This window comes from Lampetra planeri, chromosome 51 (assembly GCF_965212315.1).
Source record: "Lampetra planeri chromosome 51, kcLamPlan1.2.h2, whole genome shotgun sequence".
NCBI lineage: Eukaryota > Metazoa > Chordata > Hyperoartia > Petromyzontiformes > Petromyzontidae > Lampetra > Lampetra planeri.
In genome coordinates this window covers 6,738,120-6,765,421 of record NC_136157.1, presented here as the reverse complement: position 1 = coordinate 6,765,421, position 27,302 = coordinate 6,738,120, and the positions used below count along the sequence as shown (strand labels likewise).

Genomic DNA, 27,302 nt, shown 5'->3' with positions numbered 1-27,302 from the left:
TAATCTTTGCCGAGATTTATTTCAATAAAGGGTCCCTCCCCTTAAACCAAAGGCCACGGGCACATACATTCTCATTCTTCATTAAAACTTCCCAAAACCATTACATTTGAGATCATCATAATATTAATGACAATCAGCTGAATCCACAGCAATACGAATGTGCGATGAGAATGGGGAAACCTAGATTTGAAGCTTTCGTGACTGCAAGGATTCATACTCTTAGTTCTTTCGGTAAAGTCACGTAGGTGAAAAAAATAAATTAAAATTAATAAAAATAAAACAATAAAAATCACGACGTTTCGGAGGCAACACAAGTCTCCGTCATCAGGTGGGACCGTCACAGCCAGATTTGCTGAAGGCAAAGATGTAAGCTCTTAAGTGCCAGTTAAGGGGGGAGGGAGGGGAGGGGCTTATCAGAATGTGGTAGCCATTGGTGATGCAGTAAATTTAGCTGTGACGGTCCCACCTGATGACGGAGACTTGTGTTGCCTCCGGAACGTCGTGATTTTTATTGTTTTATTTTTATTAATTTTAATTGCATTTTTTACCTACGTGACTTTACCGAAAGAACTAATAGAATGGGGAAACCACCCAGTGGACCTTCTGGCTCATGGCTCCCAAGCTGCTCACTCGCTCGCTCGCGTTCATTCACGATTCCCGGTGGCGGGTTACCTGAAGCGCCCAACACAGTGGGGCATTAACACCATTGGAACCTCATTTGCCAGTAAAAAACATGATAATTGTTTTTTTACCCTTTTATCTGGCAACAAAACTGACACCTTTTTACAAGGAGTCATGTTTGCATAGACCACAATACCTGCAGTCGTAATGCAAACAAAAAACATAACTCTGTATGCACTGTCCTTGAAGTTGATTGGCGCCTTTTGGCGTCATCTGGTCCAACACCATGTGAGACTAGGCTCTAAGGAAAGCTGTCTCGGGTGTGGACCAATCAACTTCAAGGACAGTGCATACATTATCAGAGTTATGTTTTTTGTTTGCATTACGACTGCAGGTATTGTGGTCTATGCAAACATGACTCCTTGTAAAAAAAGGTGTCAGTTTTGTTGCCAGAGAGAAGGGTAAAAAAACCAAGTATCACAGTGGGCAGTATTATGATTTCCCACGCGTGTTCACCCGAGATCGCCTCACCGAGTCTCAAGACTCCTTGCCAGGCTTTCATCGGGCTTGGGTGGCAATGTTGGCTGTTGTGCTGCCGTGCTGCTGCTGCTGATGCTGGATGTCATCCAAATCGGGCGATTTTCTGGGTATTGTTCAGCATTGCGATTCCTTGAACAATACCAGTTTCACTATGAGACCTCCTTTACCAGTGGCAAAATATAGTAGTAGGTTTTTGCCCTTTAAACTGGTACAAAACTGACACGTTTATACAAGGCATCATGTTTGCAATAACCACAACACAAGCAGTCAAAATGCAAACAAAAAGAAACAACTATGATAATGATAATGTATGCACTGTCATTGAAGTTTATTGGTCCACACCCGAGACAGCTTTCCTTAGAGCCTAGTCTCCATTGGTGTTGGATCAGATGACGCCAAAAGGCGTACAACTCAAAAAACAGTGCACTATCAGAGTATTGAGAGCTCGGGGTAAGCATTTACACTATGGGAACCTCATTTGCCAGTAAAAATATGATAATTGTTTTTTTACCCTTCTATCTGGCAACAAAACTGACACCTTTTTACAAGGAGTCATGTTTGCATAGACCACAATACCTGCAGTCATAATGCAAACAAAAAACCTCCTTTACCAGTGGCAAAATATAATAGTAGGTTTTTACCCTTTAAATGATGCCTTGTATAAAGGTGTCAGTTTTGTACCAGTTTAAAGGGTAAAACCCTACTACTACAATACCAGTTTCACTGTGTGTGTGTGGGTTTAGCGTGTGTGTGTGTCATGTTGCATAGCTGTGTGGTCATGTTCCACGTGTGTGTGTGTGTGGTTATATTCCATAGGCGTGTATGTTCATGTTCCATAGGTGTGTGTATGTGTCTTGGCAAGGCCGTAGCCATGGAGTCAATATTGGGGGGGACCAAATCTTCCAGGGGGTTCCAACCCAGAAAAAAAATCTAAATTTTAAAACTCATTTCCTGCCTAAAATATTAAAAAAATTCACTAACACACAGGATGGACTTTTTATTTATGTTTTACAATAATGTCTAATAGTGTATTGTATGACATTACTCTGTTTTTTCTTTTTTACCTTTTCTCGTTTCATTGTATGTAATGGCAAAGATTTGGGATTCATAAAGCACAACCATAACCACAATCATATACACAGAAATCGATTTTATAGCAACATATTGTGGGGGGACATTTTGAGCGTATTTCAATATTGAATATATATTATAATCACGGCCTTGATGTGTGGTCATAGCTGTGTGTGTTTGTGTGGCTACCTTCCATGGGTGTGTACGTTCATGTTCCGTAGCTGTGTGTGCTGCGTAGGTGTTCACGTGACATGTATGGAGAAGGCCACAGCGTATCGGCGCAACGGCCTAAAGTCGCCCAATTCAAAGACATTGCACCGCAAAAAAATTCATCAACTGGGATCACAGCCACACAACAACAGTGGCAATCGCCCCCTACTGGCGAACAGAGGCCCGCTCGCAGGTACGCGTGCTCAGTCACCCTGTGCCGCACAGGGACAGCTGCCACCGGGGGCGCCCTTTGAAATGCGTCGCGATAATGAATGGCGTGCGTGTTTGTTGAACTTCTTTCGCACCGTGCGTCACCGTGCCGTCTCCTCTCCCCTTGACGTCTCCTCCCCCTCCCCACGCCGTCTCCCCCGGCCCCCCCCCCCTCGCCCACGTCTCTCCGCGCCGTCTCCCTTCCACCGTCTGCGTGAGTCTTAGGCGAGCTCCGGGTCACGCATGGCCCGGAGCGCGATGACTTTCACCGCCTCCATCGTTTCCTAGGAGGTGGCCAAGCGGGGAATTAGCGGGGGACCCCCCCCCCCCCACCACCCCCCCCCCCCCCACAACAAGGATAAGCCAGACGACCACTCGCTATGGAACCCACGTGTTGATCTCGGTGAGCGCTATGAGCGAACGGTGCTGGTAGGAAGGGCACGGATTTTCAAAAGCACACAGGCTCAAGTGAATTACAAGACGCAATCAGCGTTTCTGGAAGAGGGGGCATCGTGAACCTCTCGTCTCTCAGGCCACCGTCAGAGTAAATGTGAGCCCACGTGACCGACTGACTATCAGCAGCAGTGATGCTGAGCTAAAACTGTGAACGTTCCATGATGTATCTGCTCACCCCGAGCTCGCATTACTCTGATAGTGCGTTGTCTTTGTGCTGTGAACGCCTCTTGGCGTCATCTGGTCTAACATCGTTTGAGACGAGGCTCCAAAGAAAACTGTCTCGGGTGTGGACCAATCAGTTTCAAGGACAATGCATTTATTATCAGAGTAATGTTTTATTTTTTGCATTCTGACCACAAGCATTGTGGTTAATGCAGACATGATTCCTTGTAAAAGGTTTCAGTTTGGTGTTTTAACATCTTAACACCTGTTTTGTTGTTATTTAGATGATCGGGTAAGGCGCCACTGAGTTACGTGGCACTTTCTCTACCCCACGTGACTTTACCGAAAGAACCAAAGAGTATGGATTCCTGCAGTCACGAAAGCTTCAAATCGAGTTTAGAGCCAGGCTCGACTCGACTGCTGTGTGGGTGTGTGGTGGGGGGAGGAGGGGGTGGAGGAGGAGTGGAAGGGGGGTGGAGGGGGGGTGGAGGGGGGTTGGAGGGGGGGTGGAGGGGGTTGGACGGAGGGGTGGAGGGGGGGTGGAGGAGGGGTGGAGGGGGGGTGGAGGAAGGGGGTAGAGGGAGGGGTAGAGGGGGTGTGGAAGGAGGGGTGGAGGGAGGGGGTAGAGGCAGGGGTGGAGGGGGGGTTGAGGGGAGTGGAGGGGGATGGAGGGGAAGCTGGAGGGGGGGTGGAGGGGATGGGCAGGACCTGGCAGGTGGCGCGGATGAGGTGTGCGGGCAGCAGGAAGCCGTATCGTCCCGTGTCGCGCAGCTCGAACGTGAACGAGTACTTGATGCCCAGGTCGTGGGGCCCAGTCGTCAGAGCCCCCCGCTGCCATGTCTGTCCCGGGGGGGGGGGGGGGGGGACAGGGGGTGGGGGTGGTGAGGGGAGGGTCGGGGGTGGGTGGCGGGGGTGGGGAAGGGTGGTGGGGCTGGCGCTGGGTGGTGGTGGGGCTGGGTGGTGGTGGGGCTGGGTGGTGGTGGGGCTGTGGGGTGGTGGGGCTGGGTGGTGGTGGGGCTGTGTGGTGGTGGGGCTGGGGGGTGGTGGGGCTGTGTGGTGGTGGGGGGTAGTGGGGGTGGTGGGGCTGGGTGGTGGTGGGGCTGGATGGTGGTGGGGCTGAGTGGTGGTGGTGGTGGGGCTGAGTGGTGGTGGGGCTGGGTGGTGGTGGGGCTGGGGGGGGTGGTGGGAATGGGGGGTGGTGGGAATGGGGGGTGGCGGAGCTGGGTGGTGGTGGGGCTGGGTGGTGGTGGTGTTGGGTGGTGGTGGTGGTGGGGCTGGGTGGTGGTGGTGGTGGGGCTGGGTGGTGGTGGGGCTGGGTGGTGGTGGGGCTGGGGGGGTGGTGGGGCTGGGGGGTGGCGGGGCTGGGTGGTGGTGGGGCTGGGTGGTGGTGGTGTTGGGGCTGGGTGGTGGCGGGGCTGGGTGGTGGGGGTGGTGGGGCTGTTTGGTGGTGGGGGTAGTGGGGGTGGTGGGGCTGGGTGGTGGTGGGGCTGGGTGGTGTTGGGGCTGGGTGGGGCTGGGTGGTGTTTGCTCGCCACTCACACAGCATGGGTCCCCCTGCGCCGTGTCTGTACGGCGTCCCGTGCACGCTGCGGAGCGCCTGCACCACCTCCTGCGCCACCAGCTCCTGCAACACACACACAGTACACAACACACAGTACACAACACACAGTACACAACACACAGTACACAACACACAGTACACAACACAACACACTGTACACAACACACAGTACACAACACACAGTACACAACACACACACACAGTACACAACACACGGTACACAACACACACACACAGTACACAACACACAGTACACAACACACAGTACACAACACACAGTACACAACACACAGTACACAACACAACACACTGTACACAACACAGAGTACACAACACACACACACAGTACACAACACACGGTACACAACACACGGTACACAACACACAGTACACAACACACGGTACACAACACACAGTACACAACACACAGTACACAACACAACACACTGTACACAACACACAGTACACAACACACACACACAGTACACAACACACAGTACACAACACACAGTACACAACACACAGTACACAACACACACACACAGTACACAACACACAGTACACAACACACAGTACACAACACACACACACAGTACACAACACACGGTACACAACACACAGTACACAACACACACACACAGTACACAACACACGGTACACAACACACACACACAGTACACAACACACGGTACACAACACACAGTACACAACACACAGTACACAACACACAGTACACAACACACGGTACACAACACACAGTACACAACACACAGTACACAACACACGGTACACAACACACAGTACACAACACACAGTACACAACACACACACACAGTACACAACACACAGTACACAACACACAGTACACAACACACAGTACACAACACACGGTACACAACACACACACACAGTACACAACACACGGTACACAACACACAGTACACAACACACGGTACACAACACACACACACAGTACACAACACACAGTACACAACACACGGTACACAACACACACACACAGTACACAACACACGGTACACAACACACAGTACACAACACACAGTACACAACACACACACACAGTACACAACACACAGTACACAACACACAGTACACAACACACAGTACACAACACACAGTACACAACACACACACACAGTACACAACACACGGTACACAACACACAGTACACAACACACAGTACACAACACACAGTACACAACACACACACACAGTACACAACACACGGTACACAACACACGGTACACAACACACACACACAGTACACAACACACAGTACACAACACACAGTACACAACACACAGTACACAACACACACACACAGTACACAACACACAGTACACAACACACAGTACACAACACACAGTACACAACACACAGTACACAACACACAGTACACAACACACACACACAGTACACAACACACAGTACACAACACACAGTACACAACACACAGTACACAACACACACACAGTACACAACACACAGTACACAACACACAGTACACAACACACAGTACACAACACACACACACGGTACACAACACACAGTACACAACACACGGTACACAACACACACACACAGTACACAACACACGGTACACAACACACAGTACACAACACACAGTACACAACACACAGTACACAACACACAGTACACAACACACACACACAGTACACAACACACAGTACACAACACACAGTACACAACACACACACAGTACACAACACACGGTACACAACACACAGTACACAACACACAGTACACAACACACAGTACACAACACACAGTACACAACACACACACACAGTACACAACACACAGTACACAACACACGGTACACAACACACACACACAGTACACAACACACAGTACACAACACACACACACGGTACACAACACACAGTACACAACACACGGTACACAACACACACACACAGTACACAACACACGGTACACAACACACACACACACAGTACACAACACACACACACAGTACACAACACACAGTACACAACACACACACACAGTACACAACACACACACACAGTACACAACACACGGTACACAACACACACACAGTACACAACACACACACAGTACACAACACACAGTACACAACACACAGTACACAACACACAGTACACAACACACAGTACACAACACACACACACAGTACACAACACACAGTACACAACACACAGTACACAACACACACACAGTACACAACACACGGTACACAACACACAGTACACAACACACAGTACACAACACACAGTACACAACACACACACACAGTACACAACACACAGTACACAACACACGGTACACAACACACACACACAGTACACAACACACGGTACACAACACACACACACAGTACACAACACACACACACAGTACACAACACACGGTACACAACACACACACAGTACACAACACACACACAGTACACAACACACAGTACACAACACACAGTACACAACACACAGTACACAACACACACACAGTACACAACACACGGTACACAACACACAGTACACAACACACAGTACACAACACACAGTACACAACACACAGTACACAACACACACACAGTACACAACACACGGTACACAACACACAGTACACAACACACAGTACACAACACACAGTACACAACACACAGTACACAACACACGGTACACAACACACAGTACACAACACACAGTACACAACACACAGTACACAACACACACACACAGTACACAACACACAGTACACAACACACGGTACACAACACACAGTACACAACACACACACACAGTACACAACACACAGTACACAACACACGGTACACAACACACAGTACACAACACACACACACAGTACACAACACACAGTACACAACACACGGTACACAACACACACACACAGTACACAACACACACACAGTACACAACACACACACACAGTACACAACACACACACAGTACACAACACACACACACAGTACACAACACACAGTACACAACACACACACACAGTACACAACACACACACAGTACACAACACACACACACAGTACACAACACACAGTACACAACACACGGTACACAACACACACACACAGTACACAACACACAGTACACAACACACACACACACAGTACACAACACACAGTACACAACACACACACAGTACACAACACACGGTACACAACACACAGTACACAACACACAGTACACAACACACGGTACACAACACAACACACAGTACACAACACACAGTACACAACACACAACACGGTACACAACAAACGGTACACAACACACAGTACACAACACACACACAGTACACAACACACAGTACACAACCCATGGTACACAACACACAGTACACAACACACAGTACACAACACACGGCATGTATGTTGAACTTCTTTCGCATCGTACATAGCCAACCGTCTAATAGGAGGTGCGGGAGGAAGGACAACACTAAACACACACGTAGACCGAGACACACACACACGTAGACACACACACACACACGTAGACACACACACACACGTAGACACACACACACACACGTAGACACACACACACACGTAGACACACACACACGTAGACACATAGATACACATACACAAGACGAAGACAAAGATTCCCCTAGAGCCTTTAACAGACCTCCTGCACACCAGGCGAGGTAGTTAACATCTCCATGCCACCGTGATGATGATAAGAGAGAGACACGCACATTCCAAATATACAGCAGCAGGCGTCAGGGTCGGGATCGAAGCCACGACCTCCTGTACACCAGGCGAGGTAGTTAACATCTCCATTGGGAGAGACAGAGAGACACACATTCTCAATTATACAACAGCCGTCAGGGATGGTGATCGAACCCACGACCTCCTGCATACCGGGCGAGGCAGCTAACATCTCCTAGCCACCGTGATGTTGATGATGATGAAAGAGAGACGCAAACTACAAATATACAGCAGCAGGTGTCAGGGTCGTGATCGAACCCACGACCTCCCGTACACCAGGCGAGGTAGTTAACATCTCCATTGGGAGAGACAGAGAGAGACACACAAACTCCCAAATATACAACAGGTGTCAGGGATCGTGATCGAACCCACGACCTCCTGCATACCGGGCGAGGCAGCTAACATCTCCCAGCCACCGTGATGTTGATGATGATGAAAGAGAGACGCAAACTACAAATATACAGCAGCAGGTGTCAGGGTCGTGATCGAACCCACGACCTCCCGTACACCAGGCGAGGTAGTTAACATCTCCATTGGGAGAGAGAGAGAGAGAGACACACAAACTCCCAAATATACAACAGGTGTCAGGGATCGTGATCGAACCCACGACCTCCTGCATACCGGGCGAGGCAGCTAACATCTCCCAGCCACCGTGATGTTGATGATGATGAAAGAGAGACGCAAACTACAAATATACAGCAGCAGGTGTCAGGGTCGTGATCGAACCCACGACCTCCCGTACACCAGGCGAGGTAGTTAACATCTCCATTGGGAGAGAGAGAGAGAGAGACACACAAACTCCCAAATATACAACAGGTGTCAGGGATCGTGATCGAACCCACGACCTCCTGCATACCGGGCGAGGCAGCTAACATCTCCCAGCCACCGTGATGTTGATGATGATGAAAGAGAGACGCAAACTACAAATATACAGCAGCAGGTGTCAGGGTCGTGATCGAACCCACGACCTCCCGTACACCAGGCGAGGTAGTTAACATCTCCATTGGGAGAGACAGAGAGAGACACACAAACTCCCAAATATACAACAGGTGTCAGGGATCGTGATCGAACCCACGACCTCCTGCATACCGGGCGAGGCAGCTAACATCTCCCAGCCACCGTGATGTTGATGATGATGAAAGAGAGACGCAAACTCCCAAATATACAGCAGCAGGTGTCAGGGTCGGGATCGAACCCACGACCTCCTGCATACCAGGCGCGGTAGTTAACATCTCCACGGAGAGAGCGACACACACACATTCTCAATTGTACAACAGGCTAGATTTGAAGCTTTCATGACTGCAAGGATTCATATTCTTAGGTTTTTTTCGGTAAAGTACTTTTATTAACTTTAATTTTTTACCTACGTGACTTTACCGAAAAAACCTAAGAATATGTACAACAGGCATCAGGGATCGTGATCGAACCCACGACCTCCTGCATACTGAGCGAGGCAACTAACATCTCCCCCGGCCACCGTGACACACACCGTGACACAGTGGTAGAGAAAACGACTTAGGAATGAGTGAGCACCCCCACCCCCCTCCCCCGGGCACCAGTTGTTCGTGGTGTGCGCTGCGCTGCTCCGTGTACGAGTAGGGGAAGATGAGCATCTGCGAGTACGCGTGGACCGTCAGGTAGGCGTGCAGGCGGTGGCGCCGCTCCCGGATGAACGCGGCCACCGCGCGCACCTCGGGCTCCGACTCGGGCCACGCGCCCTGGAAGGTCTGCGAGCAGGGGTCGGCAGACGCGCCGGGGCCTGGGGCGGGGGGGTGGGGGGGGTGGGTGGGGGTGGGGGGGGGTAGGGGTGGGGTGGAGGTGGGGGGTGGGGGTGGGGGGTGAGGGGGGGTAGTGGGGGGGTGGAGGGGGGTAGTGGGGGGGTGGAGGGGGGGGTAGAGGGGTGGAGGGAGGGGGTGGTCGGGGGTGAGGGGGGGGTAGTGGGGGTGGTTTGGGTGGAGGGGGTGAAGAGAGGGTGAAGGGGGGTGGAGGGGGTTGGAAGGAGGTTAGAGGGGGGTGGGAGCAGGGGGGGCGCGGGTTGAAGGAGGGGGTCGTGGGAGGGTGGAGGGGGGTGGAGGGGTGGAGTGGGTAGTGGGGGGTGGTTGGGGTGGAGGGGGTGGAGAGGGGGTGAAGGGGGTGTGGAGGGGGGGGTGGTTGGGGTGGAGGGGGTGGAGGGGGGTGGTTGGGGTGGAGGGGGTGGAGAGGGGGTGAAGGGGGTGTGGAGGGGGGTTAAGGGGGTGGGGGGTGGGGGTGGGGAGTGGTTGGGGTGGAGGGGTTAAGAGGGGGTGGAGGGGGGGTGTGGGGGTGGGGGTGGGGGGTGGTTGGGGTGGGAGCGGGGGGGCGTGGGGTGAAGGAGGGGGTAGTGGGGGGTGGAGGGGGGTAGTGGGGGGTGGAGGGGGGTAAAGGTGGGAGGTGGAGGGGGGGGGGTCGTCGTGGGTGGAGGGGGGGGTGAAGGTTGGGGGTGGAGGAGGGGGGTAATAGAGGGTTAAGGGGGGGGTAGTGCGGGGTGGAGGGGGTGAAGAGGGGGGTGGAGGGGGGATAAGGGGGTGTGGAGGGGGTTGGAAAGAGGTTAGAGGGGGGTGGAGGGGAGGCGGGGGGTGAAGGAGGGGGTCGTGGAGGGTGGAGGGGGTGGTAGTGGGGATGGAGGGAGGGTGAAGGGGGCGGTGAAGATGGAGGGTGGAGGGGGGGTAGTGAGGGTAGCGGGGGGTGGAGGGGAGGTAGTGGGGGATAAAAGGGGGTTGGAGGGGAAGTTGAGCCGGGAAGTTCTGGTGGGGTGACTACTCCAGTGACGTCGCGCACACGTGACTGGTCTGCGGTCACGTGGCCACCCCCCTCTCCTGCCGTGGCTCCCACAATGCAACTGCACGGCCTACACCACGTGGCCTTCAGAGCACGACCCCGCGGGCCACTGACGGCCCCCTGGTGGCCTTCAGCGCGGCCCCTGACGTACAGCCCCCCGACAATACACAGTCCATCGCTTCGATGCGGGCCTCTGAGTCCCGTGTTAGTGTATGAGACCCGGCGGTATGGTCTGTGTGAGTCAGTGGGTCTCTATGCGAGTCCATAGCTTCGATGCTTTGCTGCAATAGTTTGCTGTCTTTTCTTGGATTTCTGTTTGCACTCAGTCACATAGTCACTTTAAGATGTTTTCTTGTTCATGTTTTTGTTTTTTGTTTGTTGCGGTTGCACCCGATTCAAGAGCCGAATGGCTCACAGGGCTATACTTAATAAATGAACTTGAACTTGATGCGAGCCTCTGAGACCCGTGTTAGTGTATGGGTCCCGGCGGTATGGTCTGTGGGAGTCAGTGGGTCTCTATGTGAGTCCATGGGTCCAAGGAAAGTCCCCGTGGTCCTTTGCTTGATCCACTGGTTGTTATATGTGAGTCAATGGATCTACGTGTACGTCTATGAGTCGCTTTGTGAAAATGTAGATGTTTTAAAGTTTTGTATTCGTCTATGGGTCTCTCTGTGTGAGTCTATAGGTTTCTGTGAGTCTATGGGTCTCTGTCAGTCTATGTGTCTCTTTGTGTGAGTCTATGGGTCTCTGTCAGTCTTTGTGTCTCTCTGTGTGAGTCTATGGATCTCTGTGAGTCTATGGGTTTCTGTGTGAGTCTATGGATCTCTGTGAGTTTATGGGTTTCTGTGTGAGTCTATGGATCGCTGTGAGTCTATGGGTCTCTGTGCGAGTCCATGAGTCCAAGGAAAGTCCCCAGGTCCTTTGCTTGATCCACTGGTTGTTATATGTGAGTCAATGGATCTCCGTGTAAGTCTATGGGTCGCTTTGTGAAAATGTAGACGTTTACGTGAGTTCATTAGGTTTGTATTCGTCTATGGTTCTCTCTGCGAGTCTATAGGTTTCTGTGAGTCTATGGGTCTCTCTGTGTTAGTCTATGGGTCTCTCTGTGTTAGTCTATGGGTCTCTGTTTGTGAGTCTATGGGTCTCTGTGTGAGTCTATAGGTATCTGTGATTCTATGGGTCTCTGTGATTCTATGGGTATCTCTGTGAGTCTATGGGTCTCTCTGTGTTAGTCTATGGGTCTCTATGTGAGTCTATGGGTCTCTGTGTGAGTCTATGGGTTTATGTCAGTCTATGGGTATCTCTGTGAGTCTATGGGTCTCTCTGCGTGAGTCAATGGGTCTCTCTGCGAGTCTATAGGTCTCTGTGAGTCTATGGGCCCTCTATGATTCTATGGGTCTCTCTGTGTGAGTCTATGGGTCTCTGTGTGAGTCTATGGTTTTCTGTGTGAGTCTTTAAGTCTTTAGGTCTCTGCGTGAGTCTATGGGTCTTACTGAGAGTTTCTATGCTAGAATTGAATTGTGTGTAATATGAGGATATATCCGGCTCACTGACGTATCACAGCTCGTTATGGTGATTGGCTCTGCCGGTCCTGGTCTATAGCCAATGGGGGGAAGCCTAGGGGCGTGGCCCTGACGTAATGGAAAGGTGACAGCTGTAAGGATTGGTTCTGCGGGCTTTGGCCACAGCCAATGGGGAGATGAGTCAGGGGCGTGGTCCCGGGAGCTTACGAGGGAGCCTGGAAGATTCCACGGAGGCTAACCAGGATTGGTGGAAACGTACCACGTGACCCGGGTATTAAATAGGGGTGGAGACGAACGACACGTGGTCAGAACGGGAACGAACGGAGGAAGGTGGCCACGCGGGAGCGGGGCTCCGGGTTGCCACGTGGCAGTGTGTCTCTCTCTCTATCTATCCCTCTCACGCTGCCTGTCAGCAGCGTGAAGGAAAGCCGTGATACAAGTTGAATAAAAGACGGATTCCAGAAGTCGCCTCAACGACCTTTATTACATGTGCATAGGAATCCAATGACACTGCTGCTGCTCGTTCTGCTGCTACTGGTTGTGCTGCTACTGGTTGTGCTACTGGTTGTGCTGCTAGTGGTGGTTGTGCTGTTGGTTATGCTGCTAGTGGTTGTGCTGCTAGTGCTGGTTGTGCTGCTAGGGGTGGTTGTGTTGTTGGTTGTGCTGCTAGTGGTGGTTGTGCTGCTGATTGTGCTGCTGCTGGTGGTTGCGCTGCTGAGTGAGAGTGGGGGGCTCCTGGCACGCACCCCCCCAGCTCGCGTTCCAGTTGCGGTTGAGGTCGACGCCGACGCAGGCGCTGTGCACGCTGCGGGCACGGTTCTTGCGCCACAGACGAGACTGTGGGGGGGGGGGGGGCACACGGGGGGGTGGGGGGCACACGGGGGGGTGGGGGGGGGTATAAGGGGATTATGCAAAACACTCACTAAAGTTGTTATCAGCAGCAATAACCACTGATGGACACGGTGAGCTTCTTAGTCCCTGGGTCTCCATGCGAGTCTGTGTGAGTCTGTAGGTGTCTGTGTGAGTCTGTGGGTCTCTGTGTGAGTCTGTGGGTCTCTGTGTGATGAGTTTGTAGGTCTCTGTGTGAGTCTGTGGGTCTCTGTGTGAGTCTGTGGGTCACTGTGTGAGTATGTGGGTCTCTGTGTGATGAGTATGTAGTTCTCTGTGTGAGTCTGTGGGTCTCTGTGTGAGTCTGTGGGTCACTGTGTGAGTCTGTGGGTCTCTGTGTGATGAGTTTGTAGGTCTCTGTGTGAGTACGTGGGTCTCTGTGTGAGTCTGTGGGTCTCTGTGTGAGTCTGTGGGTCTCTGTGTGAGTCCGTGGGTCTCTGTGTGAGTCTGTGGGTCACTGTGTGAGTCTGTGGGTCTCTGTGTGAGTCTGTGGGTCTCTGTGTGAGTATGTGGGTCTCTGTGTGAGTCTGTGGGTCTCTATGTGAGTCTGTGGGTCTCTGTGTGAGTCTGTGGGTCTCTATGTGAGTCTGTGGGTCTCTGTGTGAGTCTGTGGGTGTCTGTGTGAGTCTGTGGGTCTCTGTGTGAGTCTGTGGGTCTCTATGTGAGTCTGTGGGTCTCTGTGTGAGTATGTGGGTCTCTGTGTGAGTCTGTGGGTCTCTGTGTGAGTCTGTGGGTCTCAGTGTGAGTCTGTGGGTCTATGTGTGAGTCTGTGGGTCTCTGTGTGAGTCTGTGGGTCTCTTTGTGAGTCTGTGGGTCTCTGTGTGAGTCTGTGGGACTCTGTGTTAGTCTGTGGGTCTCTGTGTGATTCTGTGGGTCTCTGTGTGAGGTTTGTGGGTCTCTGTGTGAGTATGTGGGTCTCTGTGTGAGTCTGTGGGTCTCTGTGTGAGTCTGTGGGTCTCTGTGTGAGTCTGTGGGTCTCTGTGTGAGTCTCTGTGTGAGTCTGTGGGTCTCTGTGGGAGTCTGTGGGTCTTTGTGTGAGTCTGTGGGTCTCTGTGTGAGTCTGTGGGTCTCTGTGTGAGTCTCTGTGTGAGTCTGTGGGTCTCTGTGTGAGTCTGTTGGTCTTTGTGTTAGTCTACGGGTCTCTGTGTGAGTCTGTGGGTCTCTGTGTGAGTCTGCGGGGTCTCTGTGTGAGTCTGTTGGTCTTTGTGTTAGTCTACGGGTCTCTGTGTGAGTCTGTGGGTCTCTGTGTGAGTCTGTGGGTCTCTGTGTGAGTCTGTGGGTCTCACCTTGGTCCAGCTGTAGTGGTAGCCGTCCACGTTGAGCACTGGGAGGACGTAGAAGTCAAAATGTTTGAGCAGATGCATCATGGAGCGGTCGAGACGGTTCACCGCCTGGGAGACATGGCACAAGTAGCCACCTCACCGGGTGAGCGGGTGGGTGATTGGGTGGGTGGGTGGGTGGTTGAGTGGGTGGGTGGTTGAGTGGGTGGGTGGGTGAGTGGGTTGTTGAGTGGGTGGTTGAGTGGGTGGGTGGGTGGGTGAGGGGGTGGGTGGGTGGGTGAGGTGGTGGGTGGGTGGGTGAGGGGGTGGTTGACTGGGTGGGTGAGTGGGTGGGTGGGTGGATGAGCGGGTAGGTGGGTGGGTAAGTGGGTGGTTGAGTGGGTGGGTGGGTGAGTGAGGGGGTGGGTGGGTGGGTGAGGGGGTGGGTCGATGGGTGAGTGGGTGGGTGAGCGGGTGGGTGAACGGGTAAGTGGGTGCGTTAGCAGGTTAGTGGGTGGTTGGGTGGATTAGTGGGTGTGTAGGGTAGTGGATGGGTGGGTGAGTGGGTGGGTGGGTCAGCGGGTGAGTGGGTAGGTTAGTGGGTGGGTTAGTGAGTGGATGGGTGGGTGAGTGGGTGGGTTGGTGGGTGAGCGGGTGAGTGGGCGGGTAAGTGGGTGGGTTAGTCAGTGGGTTAGTGGGTGAGTGGATGGGTGGGTGAGTTGGTGGGTGGGTGAGCGGGTGAGTGGGTGGGTGAGTGGGTGAGTGAGTGAGTGGGTGAGTGAGCGGGTTAGTGGGTGGTTGGGTGGGTGAGCGGGCGAGCGGTCGAGTGGGCGAGCGAGCGGGCGGGCAGGCGAGCGAGTGGGCAAGTGGGCGAGCGAGTGGGCAGGCGAGTGGGTGAGCAGGCGAGCGAGTGGGTGAGCGGACGAGCGAGCGGGCGAGCGGGTGCGTACGTGCTGCACGAAGTACTGGCAGAACGCGGGAGCGATCCACTCCCTGGCGTGGATGCCGCAGTCTATCCACACCGCCGGCTTGGGCACGGAGCTTCGCACCCCCACCTGGCGCCCCGGGTGGGGGGGGGGGCGCGGGGGAGAGGGGGCGGGGCACGCGGAGAGATGTGAGTACGTGTGTAGGCATGGTTGAACTTCTTTCGCACCGTACGTAGCTAACCGTGCTCATCGGAGGTGCGGGGAAAGGACAACAAACTATGGGTCTCTGTGTGAGTCTGTGTGAGTCTATGGGTCTCTGTGTGAATTTGTGGGTCTCTTTGAGAAGCTATGATTGTCTGTGTGAGTCTGTGAGTCTCTGTGTGAGTATATGGATATCTGTGTGAGTCTATGGGTTTCGGTGTGAGTCTATGGGTCTCTGTGTGAGTCTATGGGTCTCTGTGTAAGTCCATGGGTCTCTGTGTAAGTCCATGGGTCTCTGTGTAAGTCTACGGGTCTCCGTGTGAGTCTATGGGTCTCTGTGCGAGTATATGGATATCTGTGTGAGTCTATGGGTTTCGGTGTGAGTCTATGGGTCTTTGTGTGAGTCTATGGGTCTCTGTGTGAGTATATGGGTCTCTGTGTGAGTCTATGGGTCTATGTGTGAGTCTATGGGTCTCTGTGTGAGTATATGGGTCTCTGTGTGAGTCTATGGGTCTCTGTGTGAGTCTATGGGTCTCTGTGTGAGCCTGTGGGTCTCTGTGTGAGTCTATGGGTCTCTGTGTGAGTCTATGGGTCTCTGTGTGAGTATATGGGTCTCTGTGTGAGTCCATGGATATCTGTGTGAGTCTATGGGTCTCCGTGCGAGTCTATGGGTCTCTGTGTGAGTCTATGGGTCTCCGTGTGAGTCCATGGATATCTGTGTAAGTCTATGGGTCTCTGTGTGAGTCTATGGGTCTCTGTGTGAGTCTATGGGTCTCTGTGTGAGTATATGGATCTCTGTGTGAGTCTGTGGGTCTCTGTGTGATTTTGTGGGTCTCTGTGTGAGTCTGTGGGTCTCTGTGTGAGTCCATGGATATCTGTGTGAGTCTATGGGTCTCTGTGTGAGTCTATGGGTCTCCGTGTGAGTCTATGGGTCTCTGTGTGAGTCTATGGGTCTCTGTGTGAGTCTATGGGTCTCCGTGTGAGTCTATGGGTCTCTGTGTGAGTCTATGGGTCTCCGTGTGAGTCTATGTGTCTCTGTGTGAGTCTATGGGTCTCTGTGTGAGTCTATGGGTCTCTGTGTGAGTCTATGTGTCTCTGTGTGAGTCTATGGGTATCTGTGTGAGTATATGGGTCTCTGTGTGAGTCTATGTGTCTCTGTGTGAGTCTATGTGTCTCTGTGTGAGTTTATGGATCTCTGTGTGAGTCTATGGGTCACTGTGTGAGTCTATGAGTGTCTGTGTGAGCCTGTGAGTCTCTGTATGAGTATATGGATATCTGTGTGAGTCTATGGGTTTCGGTGTGAATTTGTGGGTCTCTGTGTCAGTCTATGGGTGTCTGTGTGAGTCTATCGGTCTCCGTGTGAGTCTATGGGTCTCCGTGTGAGTCTTTGGGTCTCCGTGTGAGTCTATGTGTCTCTGTGTAAGTCTATGGGTCTCCGTGTGAGTCTATGGGTCTCCGTGTGAGTCTATGGGTCTCCGTGTGAGTCTATGTGTCTCTGTGTGAGTCTATGTGTTTCCGTGTGAGTCTATGGGTCTCTGTGTGAGTCTATGGGTCTCCGTGTGAGTCTATGTGTCTCTGTGTGAGTCTATGTGTCTCTGTGTGAGTCTATGGGTCTCTGTGTGAGTCTATGGGTCTCCGTGTGAGTCTACGGGTCTCCGTGTGAGTCTATGGGTCTCTGTGTGTGTCTATGTGTCTCCGTGTGAGTCTACGTATGCATGTTGAACTTCGTTCGCACCGTACGTAGCCAACCGTGCAATCGGAGGTGCCTCGGATGGACATCAACGCTGAGCACACACCCGCAAAAAGCCATCAACATCGTCAGCCACACTCTCCAATTCTCTCCACTGCCAATCCTTCTCTCTAAGCGCAGGGCAGTGTTCGACCACCTTCAACATCAAACCCCTTCGGGGGTTTCGGTGCTAAGGGGCCGTCCATAAATGACGTCACGCACCTGGGGGGGGGTCAGACAATTGTGACGATGTGTGACGAGGGGGTGGGGGGGGGGGTTTAAGAAATGTGACGTCACATCAAAATGCGCAACTTTAAATACATATAGACGACACGTTCTACTTAATTAAATAGACTTTTTAATGTTTTCTCCTACAACATCAGAGTGCAGCGCCACATTAAACACGCACTACAATGACAATAGTTTAAAGCGATTTGAAGTATTTTTTATTTTCAAAATGGAAATGTGGTTTTGGGGGGGGGGGGGCAGAGCTTTGTGACGTCATATTTGAGGGGGGGGGGTCTGACTTTTTGTGACGCCGTGTGACGAAGGGGGGGGGGGGGTGGCAGATCGATCAACTGGGGCTGGCAGATCGATCAACTGAATAATTGACACGTGGATTGGCTGATGGACTAATTGACCCGACTGACGTATTGATTGACTAAATGCCTCATTTGCTGATTCGTGTATTTCATTGTCTGCTTACTACCGATCTCCCCTCATGCAACACCAGGTGCACTGCACAGACGCAGTGCGGCTGGTGGTGGTGGGTGGTTGTGGTGGGTGGTGGTTGTGGTGGTGGTTGGTGGTTGTAGTGGGTGGTGGTGGTTGGTGGTTGTAGTGGGTGGTGGTGGTTGGTGGTGGGTGGTTGTGGTGGTGCTGGGTGGTGGTGGTGGTGGTGCTGGGTGGTGGTGGTGGTGGTGCTGGGTGGTGGTGCTGGGTGGTGGTGGTGGTGCTGGGTGGTTGTGGTGGTGCTGGGTGGTGGTGGTGGTGCTGGGTGGTTGTGGTGGTGGTGCTGGGTGGTGGTGCTGGGTGGTGGTGGTGCTGGGTGGTGGTGGTGCTGGGTGGTGGTGGTGGTGCTGGGTGGTGGTGGTGCTGGGTGGTTGTGGTGGTGGTGCTGGGTGGTGGTGCTGGGTGGTGGTGGTGCTGGGTGGTGGTGGTGCTGGGTGGTGGTGGTGGTGCTGGGTGGTGGTGGTGCTGGGTGGTTGTGGTGGTGGTGCTGGGTGGTGGTGCTGGGTGGTGGTGCTGGGTGGTGGTGGTGCTGAGTGGTTTTGTTGGTGCTGGGTGGTGGTGCTGGGTGGTGGTAGTGGTGGTGCTGGGTGGTGGTGCTGGGTGGTGGTGGTGCTGGGTGGTTGTGGTGGTGCTGGGTGGTGGTGGTGGTGCTGCATGGTGGTGGTGGTGGTGCTGGTGGTGGTGGTGGTTGTGGTGGTGGTGGGTGGTGGTGGTGGTGCTGAGTGGTTGTGGTGGTGCTGGGTGGTGGTGCTTGTGGTGCGGGGTGGTGGTGGTGGTGCCGCTACCTTGATGACGTAGAGGGGTCGGTTCTCGTGGGAGACTCCGATCTGCTTGTAGGAGACCCAGCTGGAGTAGTGCTTCGACACCTCCTCCATCCAGCGGTAGATCTACACACACACCACACAGACAAAGATCCCCCGTATAGCCTTAACACTCTGTTGGGGCAAGTGCTGTTCGCCAGTAGGCCGGCACGGACCACGAGGTTGGTGGGTGGCAAGCAACCGCGCCCGGCCGCCTTTGTCTCCCCGATGGCGATGTGTACGCATCGCACCAGGCACTCATTTGAGGCTGAATCGACCTAGGGGAGGCCCAGATAATCGTCACAGGTGTTGGTGACCGTGAGCGGGACAAGGAACTCGGGTCGCTAGGTTGTTAGCGCAGCGCGCTAACCCCTGTACTACCGCTCCCCAGACACACGCACACATACACTGACACACACACACAGACACACACAGACACACAGACACACACAGACACATACACACACAGACACACACAGACACACACATACACACATACACACAGACACATACTGACGCACACAAACACACAGACACAGACACACAAACACAGACACATACTGACACACACAAACACACAGACACACAGACACAGACAGGGCGCAGCAGCTTACAATGGTCACGCGGCCAAAGCGTGACGAGCGGATCGGACCGACGGGAGGAGGGAAGGGAAAGCGACTGACTCACCCACTCACTTACCCACTCACTCACTTACCCACTCACCCACTCACTCACCCACTCACTCACTTAACCACTCACTCTACAACTCACCCACTCACCCACTCACTCACTCACTCACCCACTCACTCACTCACCCACTCACTCTACCACTCACCCACTCACTCTACCACTCACCCACTCACTCACTCACCCACTCACTCACTCACCCACTCACTCTACCACTCACCCACTCACTCACTCACCCACTCACTCACTTACCCACTCACTCTACCACTCACCCACTCACCCCAATGCATCCACTCACCCAGGTGTGTGCGATGATATGTGTGTAACGAGGTGGGGGTGACGAGGTGGGGGTGACGTGGTGGGGGTGACGAGGTGAGGGTCACGTGGTGAGGGTCACGTGGTGGGGGGTGACGAGGTGAGGGTCACGAGGTGGGGGTGACTAGGTGAGGGTCACGTGGTGAGGGTCACGTGGTGGGGGTGACGAGGTAGGGGTGACGTGGTGGGGGTCACATGGTGATGGTCACGTGGTGGGGGTGACGAGGTGGGGGTGACGTGGTGATGGTCACGTGGTGAGGGTCACGTGGTGGGGGTGACGAGGTGGGGGTCACGTGGTGATGGTCACGTGGTGGGGGTGACGAGGTGAGGGTCACGTGGTGGGGGTCACGTGGTGATGGTCACGTGGTGGGGGTGACGTGGTGGGGGTCACGTGGTGGGGGTCACGTGGTGATGGTCACGTGGTGGGGGTGACGAGGTGAGGGTCACGTGGTGGGGGTGACGTGGTGGGGGTCACGTGGTGATGGTCACGTGGTGGGGGTGACGAGGTGGGGGTGACGTGGTGGGGGTCACGTGGTGATGGTCACGTGGTGGGGGCGCCACCTCGTCCAGGGGGTGGTAGGTGTCGTAGTAGGAGACTTTGCCGCGCGCCACGTTGGCGCTCATGTCCCTGAGCTGCGTCGTCTGCCTCGTCACCTCCTCCTGCACGTCGCTCACCGTCACACTGGGACACCGTCACCATCGTCATCATCGTCATCACCGTCATCACCATCGTCATCACCATCGTCATCACCATCGCCATCGTCATCACCATCGTCATCGTCATCAACATCATCACCATCGTCATCACCGTCATCACAATCGTCATCACCATCGCCATCGTCATCACCATCGTCATCGTCATCAACATCATCACCATCGTCATCACCGTCATCACCATCGTCATCACCATCACCATCGTCATCACCATCGTCATTGTCATCAACATCATCACCATCGTCATCACCGTCATCACCATCGTCATCACCATCGCCATCGTCATCACCATCGTCATCGTCATCAACATCATCACCATCGTCATCACCGTCATCACCATCGTCATCACCATCGCCATCGTCATCACCATCGCCATCGTCAGCATCGCCATCATCACCATCATCATCATCGCCATCGTCACCATCTTCACCATCATCGTCATCACCATCACCATCGTCAGCATCATCGCCATCGTCATCACCATCGCCATGGTCAGCATCGCCATCATCACCATTGTCATCACCATCGTCATCACCATCGCCATCACCATCGCCATCGTCATCACCATCGCCATCGTCAGCATCGCCATCATCACCATCGTCATCATCGCCATCGTCACCATCTTCACCATCATGGTCATCACCATCGCCATCGTCATCACCATCGCCATCGTCAGCATCGCCATCATCACCATCGTCATCATCGCCATCGTCACCATCTTCACCATCATGGTCATCACCATCGCCATCGTCATCACCATCGCCATCGTCAGCATCGCCATCATCACCATCGTCATCACCGTCATCACCGTCATCACCATCGTCATCACCATCGCCATCGTCATCACCATCGCCATCGTCACCATCGCCATCGTCACCATCGTCATCATCGCCATCGTCACCATCTTCACCATCATCGTCATCACCATCACCATCGTCATCACCATCACCATCGTCAGCATCGCCATCATCACCATCGTCATCATCGCCATCGTCACCATCTTCACCATCATCGTCATCACCATCACCATCGTCAGCATCATCGCCATCGTCATCACCATCGCCATCGTCAGCATCGCCATCATCACCATCGTCATCACCGTCATCACCATCGTCATCACCATCGCCATCGTCATCAACATCATCACCATCGTCATCACCGTCATCACCATCGTCATCACCATCGTCATCGTCATCAACATCATCACCATCGTCATCACCGTCATCACCATCGTCATCACCATCGCCATCGTCATCACCGTCGTCATCGTCATCAACATCATCACCATCGTCATCACCGTCATCACCATCGTCATCACAATCGCCATCGTCATCACCATCATCATCGTCATCAACATCATCACCATCATCATCACCGTCATCACCATCGTCATCACCATCACCATCGTCATCACCATCGTCATCGTCATCAACATCATCACCATCGTCATCACCGTCATCACCATCGTCATCACCATCGCCATCGTCATCACCATCGTCATCGTCATCAACATCATCACCATCGTCATCACCGTCATCACCATCGTCATCACCATCGCCATCGTCGTCATCATCATCGCCATCGTCAGCATCGCCATCATCACCATCATCATCATCGCCATCGTCACCATCTTCACCATCATCGTCATCACCATCACCATCGTCAGCATCATCGCCATCATCATCACCATCGCCATGGTCAGCATCGCCATCATCACCATTGTCATCACCATCGTCATCCCCATCGCCATCACCATCGCCATCGTCATCACCATCGCCATCGTCAGCATCGCCATCATCACCATCGTCATCATCGCCATCGTCACCATCTTCACCATCATGGTCATCACCATCGCCATCGTCATCACCATCGCCATCGTCAGCATCGCCATCATCACCATAGTCATCATCGCCATCGTCACCATCTTCACCATCATCGTCATCACCATCACCATCGTCAGCATCATCGCCATCGTCATCACCATCGCCATCGTCAGCATCGCCATCATCACCATCGTCGTCACCGTCATCACCGTCATCACCATCGTCATCACCATCGCCATCGTCATCACCATCGCCATCGTCACCATCGCCATCGTCACCATCGTCATCATCGCCATCGTCACCATCTTCACCATCATCGTCATCACCATCACCATCGTCATCACCATCACCATCGTCAGCATCGCCATCATCACCATCGTCATCATCGCCATCGTCACCATCTTCACCATCATCGTCATCACCATCACCATCGTCAGCATCATCGCCATCGTCATCACCATCGCCATCGTCAGCATCGCCATCATCACCATCGTCATCACCGTCATCACCATCGTCATCAATATCGCCATCGTCATCACCATCGCCATCGTCAGCATCGCCATCATCACCATCGTCATCATCGCCATCGTCACCATCTTCACCATCATCGTCATCACCATCGCCATCGTCAGCATCATCGCCATCGTCATCACCATCGCCATCGTCAGCATCGCCATCATTACCATCGTCATCACCGTCATCACCATCGTCATCACCATCACCATCGTCATCACCATCGCCATCGTCACCATCGCCATCGTCACCATCGTCATCATCGCCATCGTCATCACCATCGTCATCGTCATCACCATCGTCATCACCATCGTCATCACCATCGTCATCACCATCACCATCGTCATCACCATCGTCATCACCATCGTCATCGTCATCACCATCGTCATCACCATCGTCACCATCGTCATCAACATCATCATCATCACCATCATCATCATCATCACCATCGTCACCATCGTCACCATCGTCATCACCATCATCATCACCATCGTCATCGTCACACTAGGACACCGTCACCATCGTCACCATCATCATCACCATCATCATCGCCATCGTCATCGTCACACGAGGACACCATCACCATCGTCATCATCATCATCACCATCGTCACCATCGTCACCATCGTCATCACCATCATCATCGCCATCGTCATCGTCACACTAGGACACCGTCACCATCGTCATCATCACCATCATCATCGTCACCATCGTCACCATCGTCATCACCGTCATCACCATCGTCATCACCATCATCATCACCATCGTCATCGTCATCACCATCGTCATCGTCGTCACCATTGTCGTCATCACCATCGCCATCGTCACCATCGTCATCATCGTCACCATCGTCATCACCATCGTCATCACCATCATCGTCGCCATCGTCAGCATCGCCATCATCGTCACCATCGTCACCATCGCCATCGTCACCATCGTCATCATCGCCATCGTCACCATCTTCACCATCATCACCATCGTCATCGTCACCATCGCCATCATCGTCACCATCGTCACCGTCACCATCGTCACCATCGTCACCGTCACCATCGTCACCGTCGTCACCGTCACCATCGTCACCATCGTCCTCCGCATTGCCATCGTTACCATCGTCAGCATCATCATGTTGATCGCCATCACTCTCAGACACTCTCATCATCACTCTCATCATCATCACCATCAGCATCAACAGCACAATCATCATCACTCTCATCATCATCACCATCAGCATCAACAGCACAATCACCATCCTGACATCATCATCACCATCAGCATCAACAGCACAATCACCATCCTGACATCATCATGTGTGTGTGTGCGTGTGTGTCTGTGTGTGTGTCTGCGCGTGTGTCTGTATGTGTCTGTGTCTGCGTGTGTGTCTGTATGTGTGTTTGTGTCTGCGTGTGTGTGTCTGCGCGTGTGTCTGTATGTGTGTGTGTGTCTGTATGTGTGTCTGCGTGTGTGTCTGCATGTGTGTGTGTGCCTGGATGTGTGTGTGCGTGTCTGCGTGCGTGTCTATGTGTGTGTGTATCTGCGTGTGTCTCTGTATGTGTGCGTGTGTCTGTATGTGTGTGTGTCTGCATGTATGTGTGTGTGTGTCTGCGTGTGTCTCTGTATGTGTGCGTGTGTCTGTATGTGTGTGTGTCTGCATGTATGTGTGTGTGTGTCTGCGTGTGTCTCTGTATGTGTGCGTGTGTCTGTATGTGTGTGTGTCTGCATGTATGTGTGTGTGTCTCTGCGTGTGTGTCTGTATGTGTGTGTGTGTTTGTATATGTGTGTGTCTGTATGTGTGTGTGTGTTTGTATATGTGTGTGTCTGTATGTATGTGTGCGTGTCTGCGCGCGCGCGTGTCACTTGTAGGAGATGGAGCTGTTGTCGAGCGATGCCAGCACCACCACGGCGTGCTCCGCCCCCACCAGACACTGCACCGACGACCCGGGGCCCAGCTGGGCCAGGGACTCGGGGCGCCAGAGGTCAATCTGTGGGGTCACGGGGGTCAGGGTCGAGTCAGATGGGTTCACGGGGCAGGCAGGGTCAGAGTTCGATGCCGAGGTTGGCTCCAATTGCTCTTTCTTTTTGCGCGCTATTTTGAAATCCTTTATATTAAGTTCACTTGCTTGCTTGCTTTGGACCGTGCAAATCTTTCGGTCGTTTTTTAACCCACTTCCCGTGATCCAATCGAGCTGACATTTTCCACACAGACTCGTTGTGCGCGACAATTAATGTTCGTGAAATAAAATTTCCAAAATTTTACACTTTTTAGGACAAAAATATTATATTTAATTACCAATTGCTTAACGGTGCAATGCAATCATCTGACCCATAGGTGGCAGCCATCTCAAGCCAGAGGACGAGAGGACTCTAGCCGCCACGCATATAAAGGATTTATAGTGAAAAACTTTGTTTTGACGGGTTATACTTGTTGTGGTTGTTGTTGTTGTTGTTTCGTTGTGTTTCCCTTCTCCCCTGCGGAGTCTCTCATCGCGCGTGCTCCTGACGCGTCCAGCTCTCGTCGCGGGGAAACGCAACGAGGCGGTGGCCGTCTGGAACGCTCTTCTCCCTCCGACACTTTGTAAGGCGACGGGGAGTTTTGCCGTGCGCTTTTAAATCGTCGCGTGCATTGACGAGACTCAACTCTTTGAGACCGCTCTTTGTGCTCGTTGTTGTTGTCACTCGCCCTGCCGCCTCCGATTAGCGCGGGTTGGCTACGTACGGTGCGAAAGAAGTTCTACATACATACAGACATGCCCCGATTTCTCTTCGTTCCATAGCTGTACTTTGTTTCATCGATTCTGTCTTGTTTGACGACGCACGTCACTCTCGCGAAACGAGACGCTCTCTCCTCCTCTCTCTCTCTTCCTCTCTCCTGTTTGAGGACACGGCACTTCTAAAATAAACCACCCCGCTTGAACAAGTGTGGTCTGTGCAGTTGTGCCCTTGACCAGGTGTGCCCTTGACCAGGTATGCCCTTGAACAGGTATGCCCTTGACCAGGTGTGCCCTTGAACAGGTGTGCCCTTGAACAGGTATGGCCTTGAACAGGTATGGCCTTGACCAGGTGTGCCCTTGAACAGGTGTGCCCTTGAACAGGTATGCCCTTGAACAGGTATGCCCTTGACCAGGTATGCCCTTGACCAGGTGTGCCCTTGACCAGGTGTGCCCTTGACCAGGTGTGCCCTTGACCAGGTATGCCCTTGACCAGGTGTGCCCTTGAACAGGTATGGCCTTGAACAGGTATGGCCTTGACCAGGTGTGCCTTGACCAGGTGTGCCCTTGAACAGGTATGGCCTTGACCAGGTGTGCCCTTGACCAGGTGTGCCCTTGACCAGGTGTGCCCTTGACCAGGTGTGCCCTTGACCAGGTGTGCCCTTGAACAGGTATGGCCTTGACCAGGTGTGCCCTTGACCAGGTGTGCCCTTGACCAGGTGTGCCCTTAAACAGGTGTGGCCTTGACCAGGTGTGCCCTTGACCAGGTGTGCCCTTGACCAGGTGTGCCCTTGAACAGGTATGGCCTTGACCAGGTGGGCCCTTGACCAGGTGTGCCCTTGACCAGGTGTGCCCTTGACCAGGTGTGCCCTTGACCAGGTGTGCCCTTGAACAGGTGTGCCCTTGACCAGGTGTGCCCTTGACCAGGTGTGCCCTTGACCAGGTGTGCCTTGACCAGGTGTGCCCTTGACCAGGTGTGCCTTGACCAGGTGTGGCCTTGACCAGGTGTGCCTTGACCAGGTGTGCCCTTGACCAGGTGTGCCATGACCAGGTGTGCCTTGACCAGGTGTGCCCTTGACCAGGTGTGCCTTG

General features: G+C 53.2%; 1 protein-coding gene across 1 annotated transcript in view; it reads right to left on the bottom strand.

The window, feature by feature from the left end:
* LOC144734534 (carboxypeptidase B2-like) overlaps window positions 1–27,302 on the bottom strand; it is a 34,356-nt gene continuing 7,054 nt past the window's right edge. The window contains 11 exon segments of the mRNA XM_078616776.1: window positions 1–2,936; window positions 3,979–4,077; window positions 4,079–4,110; window positions 4,810–4,894; window positions 10,157–10,359; window positions 13,666–13,756; window positions 15,094–15,198; window positions 16,017–16,121; window positions 19,440–19,541; window positions 21,018–21,138; window positions 25,360–25,484. Coding sequence (XP_078472902.1) covers window positions 2,874–2,936; window positions 3,979–4,077; window positions 4,079–4,110; window positions 4,810–4,894; window positions 10,157–10,359; window positions 13,666–13,756; window positions 15,094–15,198; window positions 16,017–16,121; window positions 19,440–19,541; window positions 21,018–21,138; window positions 25,360–25,484 — 1,131 coding nt within the window. The 3' untranslated portion in view covers window positions 1–2,873.